Below are 22,463 nucleotides of genomic sequence, written 5' to 3'. Positions count from 1 at the left end.
GCATTTATTATAGATTCTTATGTAAAGTGAACTATAATTTTGTCAAATGCAAAATTGTTTTCAAGAATAGCAGAATAGGTATGATATACAGGACAGTTGTTAATAGAGTAATTCCTAAGGGTTCTTATCACAAGGAGAACATTTTTTCCTTTTTTTCATTCTTTTCTTTTTATTGTATCTATATGAGAAGATGGATATTAGCTGAACCTATTGTGGTAATCATTTCACAATATATGTAAATCATGCTGTACCTCTTAAGCTTATACAGTAATGTATTCCAATTATTTCTTAATAAAACTGTGGGAAAAAAAGAAAAGTAGAAAAAAAAGAATAGCAGAATACATGCTGAATTATTAGTTCTCTGAGATCACAGAATGAGACAGTCCTTTGATTGACATTTTAGATAAATATGCAGATGAAGACACGGAGGCCCCACGAGGTGAGTAACTTACCCCAGTCACACAGTTAGTAAATGGCAGAAGTAGGCCTCAGACCCTGGCCTTCCTGACTCCAAAGAGCCTGGGATCTTTCTAATACACCAATGGTTCACACCTTCAGTGTGTATCAGACTCATTATAGAGCTTGTACAAACTCCAGGCAGCCAAGCTTCAGGTCAGAACTCAGTCAGAATCTCTAGGGTCAGTACATCTGGGTTTTTTGTCTTTTTAAACAACTTCTCAAGCAACCCTACTGTATGCAAAAATGTGACAAACTAGTACTACACCAGACTGCCTTATGGTTCTATAGAGTGGTCCTCACTAAAGCAGTAAAAACTTCTAGGTTAATTCTTCATTATCTTACGGAAGTTAGTAGTGAACTAGCAAAATCCTAACGTTTTGTGAATTTTGTGAATCTTTACATTAGGTATGATGGGTTTTTGCCTTAATTTACATGCACTTATTTGTATTTAATTGTTCTCAACTTAGATTATATATAGCCTTTCTTAATGTCTTTCTTGTTCAAGAGCTAACCTACAAAATTCGTTGATTTGCTTTTACTCAGCACTCTAAAATTTCTATGATAAATGTTACAGGCTCTCTTTTTCATTGGGATGCCAGATATTCCATAGAGATTGCACTTTAGTTTAAGGGATCTAACTTTTTTTTTCACAAAATAAAAATACTAAGCAAATTTTGGTTGGTTATTGTGACTAAATAATACAATTATATTTGAAGAGAGGGAATCAGTAAACTGAATAAAGATCAAAGACTCTCATGATTAGAAAGGAATGATTACATTTAATAGCCGTCAGGAGGTAGTGACTCCTAGATGCCTCCCAAGTTAGGTCATGTGGATAACAAATTGACTGTAGAAGTCCAAGTGCAGGGCCTGTACATTGTTTCAAAAGCATTATATAAATGTCATGCCCTCCACTCCTTGCCCAATTCCTGCTTCTAATAAAAATGCAGTCTTAGTCTCTGGCCACAGAAGTCATACCTAAGGAGTTTATTGAATCCAAAATGTTCTCTTTCTGTCAATTTTCTTACTTAGGATTTTCAAAGTTTCTCTCTTGCCTCTGAGCTATAAGTAACTATTGCCATAATAGTCTCTCATGTTTAAAAAATAAATTGAAAGAGAGAGAAATACTTGCCTGTATAATGTCAAATCAATGGAAGACTCCTAAGCCTTCCAAGAAAAATGTATTGCTTTGTTATCAGTTTGAAATGCTTAGATCACCTCACAGCTGTTATCTTTCAGTGACCACAGAAATGTGTCTTCCTCCTGTCAAGAACATGGTTTCCTAAAATGGAAAAGCAGCAGTCCTGAGTGTTCAAAAATAGCAAGTAGTTATTCAACGCTTTACCATCTCAGTCCTATGCCATTAAATAATATATGAGAAGGAAGATTATAAACTCTTAGAATCTAAAATAATTATATTAAGTTCTTTATTGGTGGGCCTTCACTAAAATTTTTGAAATTTTATTTTTTAGCTCATTTTTATTCCACGTATTTTTTCTTGCCTTTAATAAATGTCTTATCCAAAAAAAAAAAAAAAACTTTCAGAAGGGCTGGTATCTATTGAGGATCCATTTGCATCATTTCATCTGTCATTTAGTCTTGTCATTATTACAAAAGAAAAGAGTCTGCTCTGAGCCTTTCCATGCCCCCTCCCACCTTGGCAGTTAATACAGAGGACCCAAGGGAACACTGTGTCTTCTTTCAGCAGTAGTTACCTGCTATCTTTTATTCCACCAATACAAAAGAGCTGGTAACCAATTTCAGGAATCAAGCTCCCATTTATGGTTCTATTACTATTCTTACAGTAATTAATTTCAATTTAACAAGCGAAATTTGAGTCATTTCAATGAACTGGGTGCTGTCAAGGATAAAGAGATATAAGAGAATCAAGGAGTTTACAAGCCAGAGGGTGAAATTTAAGCCCAGAATTTTAAAATGGACATGAAATTTTGGAGTCACTGTTTCTCTAAGTATGGACCTGGACCATCAGACCTATCTGTGGAGATGGTTAAGAAATACAATTCTTGGGTTACATATCAAACCTACTGAGTCAAGGTCTCTGAGGGTGGAGTAAGGACATCATCTTTAATTGGTCCCTAGATTTTTCTTATGCCAACACAGTTTGAAAACCACTGATGTCTTGTAATTGCCCTGGGCAGTTAAAAAGGGAAATGAGTCATACAGAATTGTTCATCAGTTATTTAAGAGTCCAACTAGAGAAGTTCTCATCTTGGGTTCAGTTAAAATCAACTATGAAACTATGTGAAATGCAAACTCCTGGGCATGCCCCAGTGATTTCTTACTTGGTGATGATGGAATGGGGTCCAGGAATATACATTTTTAAGATGCATACTAGTGATTTATCTTTTATTTATTTATTTGTTTGTTTGTTTGTTTATTTATTTATGGCTGCGTTGGGTCTTCTTGCATACTAGTGATTTCAATGCAGTTCACTTGGGGGATAACACTTTGAAAGGCACTGACCTGTTACATGGCAGTTGGCTGTAATCTCTAGCACTCTATTTAGGATGTACCAACATTTAAGGAGAATTATTTTGTTAGAAGCTACAGCTGTATGCTGAGACTCCAGACAAAGCAAGTCATATTATTAGGCCTGGCTAATATAGTAAAATGGGACCCTAATTTAGCACTGTGGTTTGAGTTGATGCAGCCAATTTATTTATTTATTTCAGCTGATTGTAATCAATCCCAACTAGATCAGAAAACTTAAACTTCTTTTTTTTTTGCGGTACGTGGGCCTCTCACTGTTGTGGCCTCTCCCGTTGCGGAGCACAGGCTCCGGACGCACAGGCTTAGCGGCCATGGCTCACGGGCCCAGCCGCTCCGCGGCATGTGGGATCCTCCCGGACCGGGGCACGAACCCGTGTCCCCTGCATCGGCAGCCGGACTCTCAACCACTGCGCCACCAGGGAAACCCTTAAACTTTTTTTTTAATTACACTATGTTCACTCAGATATCCCCTCTCATTTGAAAATATAAATCCATAAATAGGGTGTAGATTGGGACATTGTTTCCCAAAATAGTAATTATCTCCTAAAATAGTAATGCTGTAAATGTATTTTGGTGCTGTTCAACATTGCACAGGTGGTCTGAAAGTATAATACAGTATAACAATAGCCTCTGCCTTTTAAAGTCATAAAAACCAAAGGCAACAGAAAATCTATGTATGGCATCTTACATCATCCATGAGCAGCCCCATTGCCAGAAGGATGGACACAGGTCATTTTCCACGTCTTGCTCTCAAGCAGCCATAAGTCATCACAGGCCAAAGTCAGACTCCACAGAACCTTAAATAGATTTCTTATGAATAAAATCTATCATGACTCAAAAAAGAGCCTTCTACAAATGCAGTTATTAAAAAGTGGGGTAATTGTACAAATGTTACATAAATTTATCCCAAAAAATCCTGTGTTTGTTGTACAATTAACACAAACTACAAAGGAAAACATTTGACTGGGAAAGCAAATACTAGCATGCTTATGATCCATTATGCCTGTAGAGCTATTAAATGTCTTTCTGAAAGAACCAGAGTGACCTTTTTTGAGAATGTCCCTCAGATACCTTTCAATCCCAGATGTCAAAAAAGCATTGAGGATTGACCTAACTTCTGAATTATTTTCAGAATTATAGTCACACTTACTAAAAAGGCCGACCTTATACTGCAGGAAAATCATAGCTGCAAGACAGAAGTATATTATCTTGCCAGGTCAGTACATGGATTTTATTCCCTTCCCTAGTTGGCTTCATTTAAATTTCCATGTTCCTCTGAACATGGTCTTGCCTGATACAAATGAGACATGATTTCTCTGAATACCTGAGATCAACTTCTTATTACCCAACAGAAAAGCGTTGGGTAGCTCTCTAATGGGGAGGAGAAGCCTTCTGTTAAGGATCAAGCAACAGATGAAAACATTCTTTGGGGGTTAAAAGGGAGAAAAGGATTGTTCGTCTCCACTACTATATTACTATTAAAAACATAGACTAATTTTCTCTGCTCTTAACCTTTCTAAACATTTAACCTTACTTTTCTCGTCCTCACAGTTAACATACCATACCAATACTACAATAAAATTTTATTTTATCAAAGTAGGTTGTAGCCAAGATCATTTCATTAAAATTGTTATTTTCTGAGAAAATGGAAAATACAAATTTAATCTGAGAACTTCTGTGTGGAGGGGAAAGTAGAGACTCTGTTTCATCTAAATAATTGTAATAAAAGCTAAAACTGCCAGTGCTCTTTCCTTTTCCCTGTATAAATAAATTAGAACATTAAAAAATCAACGAAAATCTTATAAAAAGTACATGAGCTCATGTAATCCTCTTACTAGACAATAACTACCATTTATATTAGAATGAGATTATATAAAAATTTTTTTGTTTTACCCATTACAAGTTTTCTCAATTTGTTTTTTTCTAATTATCTTTGTGCTTCTAAGACATCTTGTTAATCTGGTACAATTAACCAAGTTGTTTTGAACCTGTGCTCATGAGACCTTCTTAAAGGCTGGTGATTTTGCTGGTAATTTGTCAAGGCTGTGTAAAGGCTGGTAATTTTGCACTGAAAACAATATTTCCCAAGCAGAAATGGAAACAATCATTATGTATAAACCTGAAGCTGCCTTGGAAGGGAAGAAAGGATGGCACAGGATAAGGATGACTTACTACCCCTCCTTCACCCTGCAGGAAAAGTTCAAAATACACTCCTTACTGGTTATTGGAACTGACTTTTTCAAATTCTATCAAATTAAAAGGAGCAGGAATTATACTAAGCTGACCTTGAACTGCATGCAATACAGCAAATGGTTGAGTCATATTATTACAACTAAAACCAGTTTTTGAGAATTATAATGAAACAAGTCAGTGAAAACAAGAACAGTGTGATGGTGATGATGATCTTTGTTGATTTATATTTGTGTTTTAGCTGTTTGAAAAAGTCAAAGAAGTTTGTCCAAATGTGCATGAGAAGATCCGAGCTATTTCTGCAGATCTCAATCAGAATGACTTTGCCATCAGCATGCAGGACATGCAGGAGCTTCTTTCCTACACAGACATCATCTTCCACTGTGCGGCTACTGTGCGCTTTGATGACCACCTGAGGTACATCCCCATTCCCCTCTCACGACTTGTATTATACATGTGTGTGCACATGTGTGTGTGTAAGTTTCTCTATGATTTCCATTTTATTTTTTTTTTTAATATTTATTTTATTCTTTGCTGCATGGGGTCTTAGTTGCAGCTCACGGGCTCTTTGTTGCGGCGCGAGGGCTTTTCTCTAGTTGTGGTGTATGGGATTTCTCTTCTCTAGTTGCGACATGCGGGTTTTCTCTCTAGTTGTGGCATGCGGGCTCCAGAGTGCATGGGCTCAGAAGCTGTGGCACACGGGCTTAGTTGCCCGGCAACATGTGGGATCTTAGTTCCCAGACCAGGGATCGAACCCATGTCCCCTGAATTGGAAGGCAGATTCTTTACCACTGGACCACCAGGGAAGTCCCTATGATTTCTTTTTGTTAAAAAAAGAGAGATTCTCAATGAAAAAAAAAAATACAAAGGAGTAAAACTTCTCCAAAATCTTACTATCCAGAGTTAACCATTTAATATTGTGAAGACCATCCATTTCAGCTTCTTTTTTTTTTTTTTTAACATATTTATTTATTTATTTTTGGCTGTGTTGGGTCTTTGTTGCTGCGCACAGGCTTTCTCTAGTTGCGGCGAGCAGGGGCTACTCTTTGTTGCAACGAGCGGGCTTCTCATTGTGGTGGCTTCTCTTGTTGCGGAGCACGGGCTCTAGGTGCGTGGGCTTCAGTAGTTGTGACTTGCGGGCTTTAGAGCACAGGCTCAGCAGTTGTGGCTCACGGGCTTAGTTGCTCCGTGGCATGTGGGATCTTGCAGGACCAGGGATCAAACCCTTGTCCCCTGCATGGCAGGCAGATTCTTAACCACTGCGCCACCAGGGAAGTCCCTCAGCTTTTCTTTATGTATCCATAATAGAATAGATTTATGTTCAATTTTACCAAAAAAGTGGCATCACATTGAGAATGATGTTTTTTGCAACCTGTTCAATTTTATTTTTAGATATCTTTCATTGTCAATTGATATTCTATTATAACTTGTAATGACTACATGACATTCCATTGTACATGTATATAATATACTCAACCTGTTCTGTATTGGTGGATGTTTTTTAGAGTGTTCTCGCTTTTCGGTATTACAAACAGCTCTGCAGTGAACATCTGTGTCTAATACATTTTTTTCCCTTTCCGTAAATTCCCAGAAGTAGAATTGTTAGACACATCCTAGATGTGTCCAGGTTATGAACAGTTTATATTTTGACATATAATGCTAAGTTGCTTTCCAAAAAGGAGGTATTAATTTATGCCGTTCTTGTGCATATGAATGCTCATTTCTAACACCCACAACAGTACCATATTATAATTCTTTAATTCTTTTTATCATCGTCAATATTAATGCAAGTAGCATTGCATATTTTGATTTCTGTTTCTTTGATAATCAGAAAGGTTGAAGATGTTTACATGCTGATTGGCATTTTATTCTTTTGTGAAATGCCTGTTTATGTTCTTCACCTATTTTTTCTCTTGAAACATTGTTTTCTTATCAGTTTTAGGACTTCTTGGAAGATTTAGCGTATTAACTCTTTGTCTTTTATAAGGCTCAAAATATTTTAACAGTTTGTCATTTGTCCTCAGCTCTATTTTATTATTTATACAGTTTTTCATAATTTCTTCCAGTATTTTTATTGTTTTATTTTTACACTTAAATCTTTGACCCATTTAAAATTTATTTAGCTATAAAGAATAATAGGAAAATTCCATAAAAAAGAAGAGCGATGTAGGTGTGAATGTACAATATTTTTTAATTGCCAAAAGATGGTTATTTTTTAAACAGTATTTATTAAATGATTTCTTTTCACTTTTTGTTGGAAAGGAAACTCTCATAGTATATTAAATTCCTATTTCTGAACTCTTATTCCATTAATTAGGCTTTCTCTTCCAGTACCACAGTATTTTAATGACTACGGTTCTTATTTTATTAAGCAACTATACACACATTTTTTCTTTTTATAGAATTTTCCTGACTATTCTCACCTCTTGATTAAACTTAGAATAAATTTGCCAAGTTTTTTCAAGGGTTGGGAGTTTGATTGAGATTACCTTGAATATGCAGATTGATTTAGAAAAACAACATATTTAAAACATTGACTCTTCCTATCCAAGAACAATATATGCCTGTTTATTCAGTTTTTCTGTTATGACCCTTAATGAAGTTTTATCATTTTCTTCATATAAAGCCTATTCATTTTTTATTAATTTGATACATGTTTTAAATGTTCTTTTTTGAATATGTGCCTTTCTTCCATTATAGTCTCTAAGTTTTGTTTCTATATAGGAAAACTAGTGATTTTTTTATATAACTTTTATAAGTGGACACCTTACTGAATTATGTTATTGTTCATTCCAATTTTTTCAGCTGCTTGTTTGTTTCCCAGACATAATCTGATAGTCATTTAGGGATTGCCTTTGCAGTGTTTGTACTTATTAATTAATTTTATTTTCCTCTCTAATTATAAGGCTGGAACTTCAGAGCAGTGTTAAGCAGTAGTGATTGTTGACATTCTTCTTGGCCCAACTTTAAAATCAGTGCTCCTTACTTTTCACCATTAAGCGTGACACAGGCTAGCAAATTAAAATATACATTTTTAAATCATTTTCTTCCTCTTTTAGTGAATTTATAAAAATTGAATTGAAAATGGATATTGAATGTCATTTTTAAACTTTTCAAAAAATATATATATGATCATGTTTTTTTTTCTCTTTTTGAGTTAGATTAATATGTTTCCTAATTTTGTATGAAACATGTATTTCTAGAAAGAACTATTTCATTGTCATCACATGTTTATATAGCTTTGTATTCTATTAGGTAAAATTTAGGATTTTGACATCTTTTTGTTATTGAAGTAAAGTTGATTTACAATGTTGTGCTAATTTCTGCTGTACAGCAAAGTGATTCAGTTATACATATATATAAGTTCTTTTTTATATTATTTTCCATTATGGTTTATCACAAATATTGAATATAGTTCCCTGTGCTCTACAGTAGGACCTTGTTGTTTAATCATCCTGTATGTAATAGTTTGCATCTGCTAATCGCAGACTCCCAATCTGTCACTCCCCCACCCCCACCTTGGCAACCACATCTGTTCTCTATTGACATCATTATTTATGTCTGACCTGTACCTTTGCAATAGAAACATATTTCTCATTGTATATTCACTGTTGCACTCCTCCAATTTATTTGAATTTTCTAATTTAAGTTAGATGCCTAATTTTTGTTTTTCATTCTTTTAATGGCTGCTTAAGAAGCCCCTTTATAAATTCAGAGGATTGCGATTTTTTTCCTTCCGGTTGATTTAGAACCACGTGACCTCTAAATGCAACATGCATCATAGGATTTATGTGCACAGAAAACATCATCAACATATTATACATTCCAAGTATCACATAAATTTGTGGCTGTGACCTGTACTTTTCTTTCTGGTCCTTTGATGCAGCCACAAAAATCAGATGGATATGCCAGTTATTGGAGTGGGTGCAGTTCCAGCAAAATGGGATGTGAGTTGCCTCACTGCATTTCCTTCTGTCTAATCTCCTCCAGACATGCTGTGCAGCTTAACGTCACTGCCACACAGCAGCTCTTGCTCATGGCCAGTCAGATGCCAAACTTGAAAGCCTTCATACACATCTCTACTGCCTTTTCAAATTGTAACCTGAAGCACATTGATGAAGTCATCTATCCATGCCCTGTGGAGCCAAAAAAAATCATCGACTCCATGGAGTAAGTTGGGTTACATGAGGGGGTGAAGGGTGGGCAGACTGTTGTTCTCTTTGTCTCTTTGTAGTCGTTCATTTATAAGGTAACAAAGTGAGACACTCTTGGAGCAAAATGCTTCGAAAGGGTGCCAGCTTTAACTCCCTGTCCTTGCTATTCCCTCCATCCCCGGTGGAGAATATAGTGCTTGGTGATGGAGCAGGGATAGGGGTAGAAAAGTCCTACAGAAAAGTTGTCTTGAGTAGTTTAGGATTGCATGAAGTACTTGAGGGTACTTTACATGGAAGTTGTTTCTCAATTCTCAGTGAACTCAGCATTGTTACTAGATAAGGGAAGTATCATACATGGTATAAACGTTCAGAAGAAAAGTTTTGGCATCAGACTGGCAAAGGTACTGCAACTTACTAGCTGTGTGACCTTGAGCAAGTTCTTTGGCCTCTCTGAGCTTTAGTTCCTTCATTTGTAAAATGGGGCTAATAATAGCCCCTGTCCTTATAGTTGTGATGATAAAGTGAGTTATATAAAGCAATTATTGCAGTGCTAGGGAGTGTTTAATAGCAGTTAATCAAAAGGTTAATAAAGAAGAACTAATAAAGAAGAGAAATTTCTTCCAAATCTGGTAGAAAGTGTTGGTCTCTTGCTCTATTCAGCTGAGAGGCACTTTTCTTACTGTACTGTTATGCATGAGAGACAGAGGTCTAGCATTTTTCTCTTTTTGCCAACTAACAGGAACCACTTTCTTTTTAGGACATGGCCCTGGTTTCAGAATAAGTATGCTTTTCGTTCTGCCTCTTCATTCTTCTGTTCCATTTACCAAGTTTACCTTGTTTTGTTTGTTTTTTAAAAAGACTCTGCATAAAAGGTATTATAGCAGAGAAAATAGACCATTTCCTGGTGAATTTGTCATATTTTAATTTCTTATAATACTGTATCTTCTATTTAAGATATACTCTTTAAAATGAAGTTTTAGCTAAATCAAGAGTTTATTCCCTTCAGGGCAAACATTTTTATCTCATACAGCTCTGATAATATATTTTTTAACCTGTCATTTAAAAATATCCAGGACAAAGAAAACTGAAAGTCATCTAAAGGAGCAGGAGGTTGCTTAAGTTGCTAATAAATGATGATGTGCTTAATTGGTGCAAAGGAAACTTTCAGAGTCCAAAGTTTGTCAGGATAGTTGGAGAAAAGACACTGATGCCAAAGTCAGTGCAGGAAAGTCGATGTCTAAAGCCTTGGCATGTTTTCAGGATGGAATTGGTTTGTCATTTACTCATCCCCTTACAGCATTGTCTCTGGGTAAATGTGGTGTTTATGGATGTGATAAGCCCAGGAAAGGAGCACAGGCCCATTTGATTCCTGACCCTGCCACTGAGATTCCAGAGGCTCACTCCACTGTTAACCCCCTAACCCCTGACAGACCTTAGCACGATTTGAGGAGGGATCTCTGAGAGGTCACCAGAGAAAAGAGCTAGGAAATGGAGATTCAGTTCACCCATTCCATACCACTTCCTCCCTCTCAAACTGTGTCCAGATGCTCAAAACCCCCAGATTTCAAAGAATAAGCTCACCGCCCAGAGGAGGATTTGATTTATAGTCAGGCATTTGGCACTTTCCATACTCCCCACTATATGTCAACTGGTAAAGGCAGGTAATGAATGCATGATTGATTATCAAACTGTAATTGACATGGGTACAAAATTTATGTCTCTCTGTCTTGTACTGCTCTCAGAGAAGAATTATTTTAAAACATATATATATATATATATATATATATATCCATATCCAAATAGAACTAGGAATAAAATTATATTTTATCTCAACAGAATTCATTTTGAATGCAATTAATGAAATAAAGGTGCTTTTTTTTAAACAGGGGGAACATCATTACTATAATTTATTTGTTCAGAATTTTATACTAAGGACCATCTGTCCAGCCCATCCCTCTCAGCCTTCCCCTTACATTTGTGCTGCAGTCACACGGAAGTACTCACCCGTCTCTCTCTTACCTCTGGTGAGTTCCTATCCAGACATCAAAGCTCTCCCCTCGGAGCCCACGGGCTCAGGTGGCCGTTCCTGGTGCTCCCAGAGTGCTCATCTTCAACACTGTGCTTAGCACAGGTCTTTCTAAATGTCTGGTTATTCGTCTGTATTCCCCAGTGGACAATGAACTTCTCAAAGGAGGAGAGTATCTTTTGCTCCTTCTTGCTCTCCAGGGCCAGCACATAGTAGGAACTCAAATATTTGCTGAATGAATTAACACTTTTTTTTTTTTTTTTTTTTTTTTGTGGTACACGGGCCTCTTACCGTTGTGGCCTCTCCCGTTGCGGAGCACAGGCTCCAGATGCGCAGGCTCAGCGGCCATGGCTCACGGGCCCAGCCGCTCCACGGCATGTGGGATCTTCCCGGACCAGGGCACGAACCCGTGTCCCCTGCATTGGCAGGCGGACTCTCAACTGCTGCGCCACCAGGGAAGCCCAAATGATCACTTTTTGATGGAACTGGATGATTGTTGTTCATACCACTCCAGCTGGTATTTTTGTTCTTGTTTCTTTGTTTAGACAAAGCAAGAATAGATGACAGAATTCCATAGCAAGCTGATATTTGGGGATGTGAAGTCTTGTGTATAAAATACCTATATGCCCACATCTTATCCCTGTTTCGGATTGCACTTTTTTTCTTCTTAAACTTTGAATAAAACCTATGTGTTACGTTTGGAATAATGCTTTGAATAAATCCCAGCAGCCCATCACCAACTAGACCATTGTTCACGACTGTTTCAACAATTCCTACATCAGATGGAATTTTCTGAATAATAAATAGCATTAAATTTTAGAATGACAAATAGCATTAAAGTTATTCCTAATAAACATTAGTGCACCTAAATCCAGGTTTGGTTGCTGTGTTTTAAGAAAATATTTTTCTCTGATTTCATCTCTATTCTGTAATTGTAGTAACTGTAGTTAAAATAAAATTAGTTTCCAAGAATTTTAGGTTCTATCTCCCTTAGAAATTTTCATTAACAGTAACCCCATGGGGATATGTCATTGTTCTTAGTAGTGCAGGGGTCCTCATTTTTTTAAAGGAACCAGGAGTTAGACAACAGGAAAATGATCAATTTCCCTCTACCCTCACTTTGTGTTGTCTTTCAATTCCTAGATGCTTTAATCCATTCAAAGTTCCTGATAGATTTGTATCTATTAAAAATCATACTTTAAGCTACTTGGCCACCAGAAATCACAGCCGATCTGCCAGGTGAAACAGAAAAGTTGTTTCTTGATCAAACACTAATTGCAGTCAACCATGGCAGATGTGCTGCAGGTAGAGTGTGAGAAGCAGGGAGACTGAGGTCACAGCAGCCTCGGTAATGGCCCTTTGGGAAATGCAAAAAGAGGTCAAATGTTGGAAAGTAGTTTTGCCTTCATGCTGAAGAGCACATTGTTAACACTAAGAGTGCTTATCTATTCTAGGGGAAAGGAAGAAGCTGGTTTTAGCATTTGTGCTTTTATTGTCAGGATTGTACAGCGTTAGGATGGCATCTAAGCAGCTGACAAAAAAGCTGTCATTTCTGTGTACCACACTTTAATGCAAATCAGAGCAGGGTTAAATTGTTTCTTAAACAAACTGAGTAATGTTCATGTTGTCAGGTCATTGGAGCCAGAATAGGTGCTCAGTGAAAGTCTATAGGGTAATACAGAGGCCAAGTCACCACAAGCATTAGGCTCAGATATACCCTTTTCCCCAATAAAACGTTCATATTTACTTTGAAGCCTGTTAAATTTATTCTGAAGCCGACTCTGCCAAACTGAAGTTGGTCAACCTTTAACCTTTCAGCTTCCCAGCACTTTTCACCACTGCCGCCAGACATTAACTTCCAATTTTTCTTCATTCTCTGCAAAGACATCCCCTCTCTTACTTGCCCACAGTCTCCCTACAGCCCCACCTCCTTCTGAGTTCACCCATTCTGTCCTATCATTATCCATCTCAGCTTCCCAAACCTTTGCCAGCACATAAATTGGCCAATCAAGAGGACACACATGTACTGAATAAGGTAGCTCGTTCCTGGGGGCAGAAAGGTGATTGGACACAGAGATAAAAAACATAAAAAACATAATCCCTCCTGGACTCATTGTAAAGTGGGGAAACAGACACATGGGCGAGAACATATGGCATGATAATCAAGGGAAGAGCAATCCAGATGAGAGAAAAGAGAGCAAAGCCTACCATGAAGCAGTGTGTCCAGTATTTACTCCCAGACACCTTCTCCGATATCCCTCTAGGTATATCTAGCTTGCCCTGCTTATTGCATAAGAAAATTAGGAGGCAAAATACATATTACTCTTGCTATTTCATTCAGTAAATATGTAAATTATGAAATTAATGATATTAGGAGGTTGAATAAATAAGTTTCAAACCAAAAAAGTAATATTTAGAGGAAATTGTGTGTGCGTGTGTGTGTGTGTGACACACACAGCCTTCTGAAGTCTTCAATAACTTTTTGCTTCTTTTGAAGCTATTTAAGTACAAGTTTAGTATTTGGAACCCATGGGTCCAGACATCTTGAGTACACTGAAGGGCATTGGCTTTAATTTCAGAAATTTTCTTTGGTTTATACGCTGTCTTTTTTCCATGCTACCTTATTCGCTATTTTAAAAACTGATCGAGAACAAACAACAGCAGCAACTCAAACTTTGGTAAAGAAGAGCATGAACTGATTTTAGGTCCTGAAAAGGACATCACTTAACCAATGGCTGTGCATATTTGTTACATTAATCTCCTCTTCAAACCTGGGAAATGGCTGGTTGAGATATGGTCTGTTTGGCTGTATTAGAAAAGATATTGTTAAACCAACTATTACCTTTGTAGATATATCCTTCTTGGTTGTTTTACTAAAATTAGAATGTCTTAGATTTGTTGGCTCATTTTGTTTTATCAAATAGCTCTAGGTGTAGTTGTAAATATTCCTGTTTGTCCTCATATAACCCGAAAATTTAGAACAGGTATAATTATTGCCATTTTTTCATAAGTGAAAATGGAGGAAACGAGAAGATGATACAGTAGAATATGGGGGAGCTACAAATAGTAGAGGCAGACCATCTACAGAACACTACAACTTCTTTTGCTTTGTGTTCTTAGAAACCTATGAAACCAATATTTTCTAAGATGAGCTAACTCACCAAACTTGGGGAAGCCTCCAGGTGTTACCCTTCCATGCACACCAACAGCAATAAGAGCATATGGTACCAGCCATGTGACATACAATCCTAGCATTGCTAGCTTCTGATGTTTTCTTAAAATTGTTTTTTTTTTTACAGCCTTAATAAAATTAGGCCGTATTTCTTCTGACCCAGTTTTTGTAACCTGTATGTTTTTGCAGGTGAAAAAAAAAATGGTCTTAGGTCAGTTAATCCACTGCTGACCCACAAATAAGATGAGATAAAGATAACATTATTAGAAAGATAGAGAAGTGCCTGCATTACCCCTCACTCTCTCCCAACACTCGGATGACTATATAATTGAAATATCTTCTGTTTTTCTAAGTATTTGGAGTTGTTTTTAATTCTAGGAACTTCTCAACCTTTCCGTTTTCAGTGTAAATCAGAAGGAATTTGATACTAGAAGGCATTTGATACTAGGCTAGAAAATACCCAGCACTAGTAGCCGCAAAGCAAGGAAAACCAAACCATCACAGGCAGTGCTCATGTTTCTCTCCAATATCGGAGAGTTACTGAAATTGAGAGTTGTGTTTCTGAATAAGTCTTGGCATTAAGCACATCTTAAATACTCAACAATTTGTCATGGAAGGAAGACGATAACCTCTAATAAGATTTTTCTGCAGTCAAAATTGTATGATTGCGCTGGGTCCGATAAAATAGGAATGAATGTACCAAACGCATGGATTATAAAAATCACACTGACATATAGCCTAATTTTTAAAAACGATATTATATCAAAAGTTTAACCAAATAGATCTACCAGCTAAGAGAAACATTCAATATTTAATCGACGATAATTTGATTGCTTTCTTAGAGAAGATCAGATAGACTTTGGGATTATCAAAATGGTTCTAATGTCTTTTTAAAAAAAGATTAGGCTAATGCCATGGTAACTCAGTTATTCGTGATACAGGTCTTCCTGTAAGTGAAGGTATTCGATAATCACTCTATTAAAGCTGCTTCACAGTGCTATTCTCACTCCACTTGACACACTATTAACAGTTATAAGAGCACTTCAGAACTCATTGGAAATCTCTGGAAATGATTACCAAGTTATTAGCATAGACTCTAAACAGACTTTCAAAATACAGTGCATAGATTTGCTAAAATGTTGTAAGTCTGCTAAGTGTCGTTGCTTTTCTTTTTTGAGGCATTGAGTAGAATTTTTAAAAAATCAAAGCTGAAGGTTTCAAGATGGGTGCCATATGTTCTAACTGGACAACAGTGAATTAGTGGGGCTGCCACTGATGAGCCTCAGAGGACAGACTCTCAAGCCCAAGACCAGGGCAGCCAGCCCACTGCCAGGTGCCCGACTGGCCCTCGCAATGCGTTCACTGAAAGTACCTTCATAGGTACATTCCTGCTGAGAGAAAATAATTGAAGATAGAGACTGAGTCTATATGATCAAGTAGCAGACTGCATAGCTATTGGATAAATCTATCGAGGCAGGAGGCCGTAGGATTCGACTAGTAATATTGGGCTGAGCAGTGGAGAGCAAAGAACTCATCCGTCATGCATCGTTTGGACAGGTATACACTCAAGCCTTGGTGTCCTCTGACAGTTCCTAATTCCAGAACTCAAGCTAGAAGGGGGAAGTTTTCTTTGATTGTCGATGTCTCACAGTTTCTTTTTCGGTCTATTGTCTAACATATGTTGCTAGAATTCTTTTTTACTCTGACTACCTTCAGGTGGTTAGACGATGCTATTATTGATGAGATCACACCCAAGCTCATCGGGGATCGGCCCAATACGTACACCTACACCAAGGCCTTGGGAGAGATGGTGGTGCAGCAGGAGAGCGGCAAGCTCAATCTTGCCATCATACGGCCCTCCATCGTGGGAGCAACCTGGCAGGAGCCTTTCCCAGTAAGCCCACTCGCCTGGATTCCACACTTTGCTTCCAAATCAGCATCCTTCTAGCCCAATTACTCTTTGATGTCTTTTTTTTTTTTCTTTTTAGTATGTATAGCTAAGTACAGCAAATCAAATGTGAGCCCATTATATTAGGACAGAAGTCCACGTTCGGTTCAGGATTTATTCAGCACGGGGCTCCTCTGAGTGTGACACTGACTGTCCTAGAGTTGGGTGGCATCTTAAATTAGCTTTTCATTAACTCTCGTCTCAAAATTGCCATGGGAAATAGTTTTATTTCTTGGCTTCCCCACTATAGTTTAAATATAGCAGAATGTTCTTGATGGCCAAATCGGTAGTATTACAATTGCCAGGGTAAATAGGAATCACGAAGCTCGGAGAAAAGTCCTCAGTTTAGGAATAATAATTTTTATCTCTGTATACTGCTATATCTTTTAGAAAGTACTTTAAATTATACCATCTTTTTTGAAGCAATTCTATAAAGCTTTTGCACCAGATAAATCCAAGCTCCATTACTTACTGACATGCAGGCTTTTGAGCTGTCTCCTCTGTAAAACTGGGCTAATCCCACCCACTGTGGAGGGTTGATCAAATGAGTCGATGTATGAGGTGTGCTTAGTGCAATGCCTGGTCCCTAGTAAAAGGCTCAACTAATATTAATCCCTTCAACTTCTCCTGTCTTCTCTCCCACTTTACACACACATTTTTGACTTTCACAGATAAAGAAAGAGACATAATGAGGTCAACTGACTTGCTTAGGGCTTAGGAGACAAACTCAAAGAGACATTTGTCTCTAACTGTTCCTAAATATAATCTTTCCTCTAACATCTGTAGGCAAGCTAATACAGATAGACAGATAGATAGCTGGATAGACAGATACATACATACATAGAACGAAAGATGCTATGACTCTTAAAATTGTCAAGAAATGGACATTTCCTACAAACTGTGCTTGAAATGTTCCCCTGAGGAGTTAAAATCAGGCCCAGGTGGGGAAAATGAGCTGGTTAGCAGATTATGATATTCAAGAGGTGACCCAGTTTAGTTCATAAGATGTCATAAACAACTTGCAACCATCCACGATTCCTGCTATGAAATAAATGCTGGCAGAATTTTAATTCTTGCACAAACCAAGTGCATAAAATATCCAGTGCTTTCTCATTGGTCTCTGTTTGAAATCTTAGAAATACTGGATTAGACAGTTCTATCGGCTGGGGTCTCAGTGCTCTTGTATGAAGTTTATTAAGATGAGACTGCAGATGTTCCAAAGATATTAGGATTTTCTGACATGTGGAACCAATTAGAAATCTTTTTTTTTCTTTTTTTTTTTAGGGTTGGGTTGATAACGTAAATGGACCTACTGGGCTCATTGTTGCGGTATGTATAATAGTGTGGAAATAATTACTTGAAAAGTAGTGGAGGGATAGTAACAAAATGCTAGTGTTGGCTTAGCTTCACTGACGCAAAACCATAAGCGTTACTTTACTAACCACGATTGATGCAACTTATTTCAATTTAGCTGATTGGAAAATAGAGGCAGAATGGAATTACTTTAATTATCTGTGGATATCATTATCAGGAAAACAGAAATACTGTGATATCATCAATTACTACTTAGGAGTTTTATTTTTGGAGACTTTTGAACATCTAGTACCATGCCTGTATTTCCCCTTAGTTAACACAAGATGGGGGTGTTTCCCCCTTTTCGCTCTATAATGGTAGCTTGAATTAGGGATGCAATAGAACTCATCCCCAAAGATTTTTAAATTTATATGCGTGTGGATAGAAATTATATAAATTCATAAAATATATCAACATCAATTTCCTAATAGATACGAGAAAGAAAACTACCAGTTGGAGCAAATTTTTCAAATATAAAAACTGATGACTATAGGAAACACTTTTCAACAATAATACTCTCACAGACCAGGAGAAACATCAATCATTCCTCTGGGTCAGCAGCACTTTGTGCATGTCTCCCTGCAGTGGAGACTGATCCAGTGAGCTGTGGTGCTTCCCAGTTCACACTGAAGCATTTTAGGGCCAGAACCACAACTCTACTCTTTAGAACAATGAACAGGACTTCAACTCTTTAAATGAGTTTAAATCTTGTTGGGGATCTCATGTTTCAGACTATGACTTTGTTATTCTCAGAACTAGATCCAACATGAACTACAATACAAATATAAGACAGTGAATTATAACTACTTGTCAAACACGATGACAATGAACTTCTTTCTGATTTCTTTCTTTTTCTGTTCCCTACCTGCCTTCAACTCTTGAGGCTTAGTTGGGGTGAACATTTGGTAACTTAGAACGTAACTATTTTAACATGATCCAAGAGTGAGTTTTATTACATTGTTTACAAAGCTGCATATTAATTCAAATTTTCTAAAATTTTCCAGACCGATTTCCTATGTCCAAAGGAAGGGAAATCAGTTACAAGAAAACAGAAATTAGGAACACAAGAAAGTGCTAACCACTGAAAATTGATGTTGGAAACATACAGGTGTAAATAATCACTTTATAAAGTCACTAAATGTGACTTTTAATTTATTAAATGACTTCTTTATTTATTGACACAACATTTATTAACATGAACAATTCCCAATTCTTACATCTGTATAACATCAGTGATCTGTGAGGTAAACAAAGATACCAAACAAAAAGTAAATAATGGTGGGTTTTTCCCCAAGTGATAAAAAAAGTTTTGTCAAGTAGTAGAATTTTATTAATTTTTAAAAAATGTTTCTTAAACATTTAGTGTCTATTATTGTTTGTAAATTAGTAAACACTAGCAGAAAACAACATCATTTAAGAAATGGTAAGCTAAATTAATGGAGAATTTGGGAACCCTAATTCTTATTGTTTATTAATTAACCAAATACATTAAACCTCTCACAAGTTTGAGGAATTTCACTCTGAAAGGAACCTGAGGACCCCTAGCGGTTCTTGGCAATGGTGGCACTTAGGATGAACTCGGCTGGGAGATTGGACAGGCTGAGAGCAGTCAGCCTTGGCGCAGGAACCTAGTAAGCAGTGATCAGTGCTGGCCGTTATCACTAACAGCATTCGTATTACCTGTCTGATGTATACTTTAATCCCAGCTATTACTTAAGACCTGGTTCAATATTTTATGTCCTTGGGACTTCCCTGGTGGTCCAGTGGTTAAGAATCCACCTTTCAATGCAGGGGATGAGGGTTCGAGCCCTGGTCGGGAAACTAAGATTCTACATGATGTGGGGCAACTAAGCCCGCACTCTAAAGCCCACGTGCCGCGACTAAGACCTGATGCAGCCAAATAAATAAATTTTAAAAATATATTTTATGTCCTTTTTCCTGTGCAGGCTGGGAAGGGGTTTCTTCGGTCCATAAGAGCTACTCCGATGGCTGTGGCAGATTTAATTCCAGCAGATATAGTCGTCAATCTCACCTTGGCTGTAGGATGGTACACGGCAGTTCACAGGTGTGGATGCATAAGCTGGCTTTTAAAGAATTGATGAGAAGGAGGGTGACTGTGTTAGGCACCTTTTCAAAATACATGCATTTTGGGACTTCCCTGGTGGTGCAGTGGTTAAGAATCCACCTTCCAATTCAGGGGACACGGGTTCGAGCCCTGATGCGGGAAGATCCCACATGCCAGGGAGCAACGAAGCCCATGTGCCACAACTACTGAGCCTGAGCTCTAGAGCTCGCAAGCCACAACTACTGAGCCCGCGAGCCACAATTACTGAAGCCTGCACGCCTAGAGCCCGTGCTCCGCAGCAAGAGAAGTCACCGCAATGAGAAGCCCGCGCACTGAAATGAAGAGTAGCTCCCACTTGCTGCAACTAGAGAAAGCCCTCACGCAGCAACTAAGACCCAACGCAGCCAATAAATAAATAAATAAATTTATTTAAATAAATATATATATATATATGCATTTTATTGTGGAAGACCCCAAATGTGAGAGGGTGTCCATTTCAATCTTTCACAGTTCCAATTATGCCATCATATATGCATTAAGTTGTTTTATAAATACTGGTTAGTACTTGGTTGATCATAAAGTAATAAATTTTTCAAATCATTTAACCATCTAATTCTTGATAACTGAAAAGCTTTTCTTTCTATTCAGTAATCTAAAATACAGCTTCCTTTTTTTTTTTTTTTTTTTTTTTTTTTTTTTTTGTGGTACGCGGGCCTCTCACTGCTGTGGCCTCTCCCGACGCGGAGCACAGGCTCCGGACGCGCAGGCTCAGCGGCCATGGCTCACGGGCCTAGCCGCTCCGCGGCATGTGGGATCCTCCCGGACCCGTGCACAAACCCGTGTCCCCTGCATCAGCAGGTGGACTCCCAACCACTGCGCCACCAGGGAAGCCCTACAGCTTCCTTTCTTAAGGCAAAGGAGATAAAAGTGGATGAAATGAGAGCATATTTTTTTAAACTCCTCAGTTCCTAATAAATGCCAAAAGTTCAGATCACCGTGTGTGTAGCGGGGAAGGGGGGAGGGGTGAGAGGGGTGGGGGGGGGTGGGAGGAATTTTCTAGTACAAGGAAAAAAATAATAGGTTGTTTGTATATTTAGCTTTGTTATAAAAGGTAAACAAAGTTAATTTTTATTAATTATTGCAAATTAGATATTTAGATGTTTCCAATCCAACAGAGCTTCACTGGATTTAGGAAAAAACATGGCCCATATTTTTGCCCAATAAAGATGTCAAGAAGCTAGAAACATGATCTGCTTTCTCATCGTCATGCTACCTCCATTTGCTCCATAAATATGTCAACCTATTGGGATTTTTTCCTTGTACATATGTACACACACACACACACACACACACACTCTTGCACTTTTCCTAGTCTTCTTCTATTTTGCTTATTAACCCAAAGAAGGAACAAAAGATGGAAGCGTTGCGTAGGGTGCCTTAGTCATGGGAATTATTGAAAAAACCTTGTTTAAATGTTATTTTCCCTTATCTTTCTTTCATTAGTTCTCCATTTTGTTGTATTTATCTAAATTTTGTTTTCCAGACCTAAGTCAACATTGATCTACCACTGTACGTCTGGCAACCTCAATCCCTGTAATTGGGGCAAAATGGGTAAGTGCCTATAATGATGTACCTATATAACTATGAGAGTCTGCTCACTCATGATTAGGGTCTGCCACAGGGGAAAAAAAAGACAAAGTGTGTCATGGAGCTGAGAGTCTAATGGGGGAAAAGACAAAACATAGGTAAAGAGATAAAAATAATTGCAAATTGTAAATGTGTAAGAGTTAATTAGGATATACTGTGGTATACCAAAAAAAGGGGCCAGTGGGATAGCTGCAAGATTGTAAGCAATAAGGGGTCCATTGGCTATAGACATTTAAAAAATAAATAAAGCCAAGTAAAAGTCAGCAATTATAAGCAATGCCAGTGATAAAATACTCCTCTTGCTGAGCCACTGCTCTCATGAACACAGTCCTCATACCCTGGCCACATCGCTGAGAATGTGACATAATCAATGGCCAAGTAGATTTAGAAAAGTCCAATAATGTTAACTCGTGTTATTGAGTCAGTGATACTCTTTATTAATTTATGCTGTCAGCCATAGTGTAACCTTGAATGTATCCTGTTGAATTGAATTAATTCTTCAACCTAACCAATCTTGTACTCTCCTTTGTCAGTTTCAAAGTTGATTTTCTTGCAAATATTTGAAACTTTTAGATCATCTAATTGTTTAGCTACTAGATGTTGAAAAAAATCAAATGTGCTTAACTTGTTAGAATCTGGTTTCCAATTCCGAGCACTCTGCTCTGCTCTTCTAGTTGCAAAGTTATTACTTCAGTAAAAGTAAAATGAAATTATCTACTACCATCAAAGTTCTTTAGGTAATATATCCAGGTATTTAGCTAAATAATTCTGACAATATTTGGAAATAAAAATAAATCTTCTCTACCTCAGTAACAGAATTAAGATATCACTATAAAAAGAGGCATTAATAGAAGCAACCAAGATACTTAAACTTTTCTTTTTTAAAAAAACAGCTCTTTTTTTAAAAAAATTTATTTATTTTGGCTGCGTTGGGTCTT

At 37.4% G+C, this 22,463-nt stretch overlaps 1 protein-coding gene across 3 annotated transcripts in view; it reads left to right on the top strand.

The window, feature by feature from the left end:
• The window catches only part of FAR2 (fatty acyl-CoA reductase 2), a 137,993-nt gene that overhangs the window by 103,251 nt on the left and 12,279 nt on the right, over positions 1–22,463 (top strand). For all 3 annotated transcript variants that reach the window (XR_004351746.1, XM_032645346.1, XM_032645345.1), the window contains exons 3-8: positions 5,402–5,577; positions 9,151–9,330; positions 16,229–16,406; positions 17,745–17,789; positions 19,760–19,878; positions 21,422–21,489. Coding sequence is in view for 2 of the 3 variants with exons in the window: in XM_032645346.1 (XP_032501237.1) it covers positions 5,402–5,577; positions 9,151–9,330; positions 16,229–16,406; positions 17,745–17,789; positions 19,760–19,878; positions 21,422–21,489 (766 nt within the window). In the remaining variant the exon portion in view is untranslated. The remainder of the gene's footprint in view (positions 1–5,401; positions 5,578–9,150; positions 9,331–16,228; positions 16,407–17,744; positions 17,790–19,759; positions 19,879–21,421; positions 21,490–22,463) is intronic.

Source organism: Phocoena sinus, chromosome 10, assembly GCF_008692025.1.
Source record: "Phocoena sinus isolate mPhoSin1 chromosome 10, mPhoSin1.pri, whole genome shotgun sequence".
Lineage (NCBI taxonomy): Eukaryota > Metazoa > Chordata > Mammalia > Artiodactyla > Phocoenidae > Phocoena > Phocoena sinus.
Note: the sequence above shows the minus strand (reverse complement) of the source record. Positions and strands in the feature narration are given on the sequence as shown.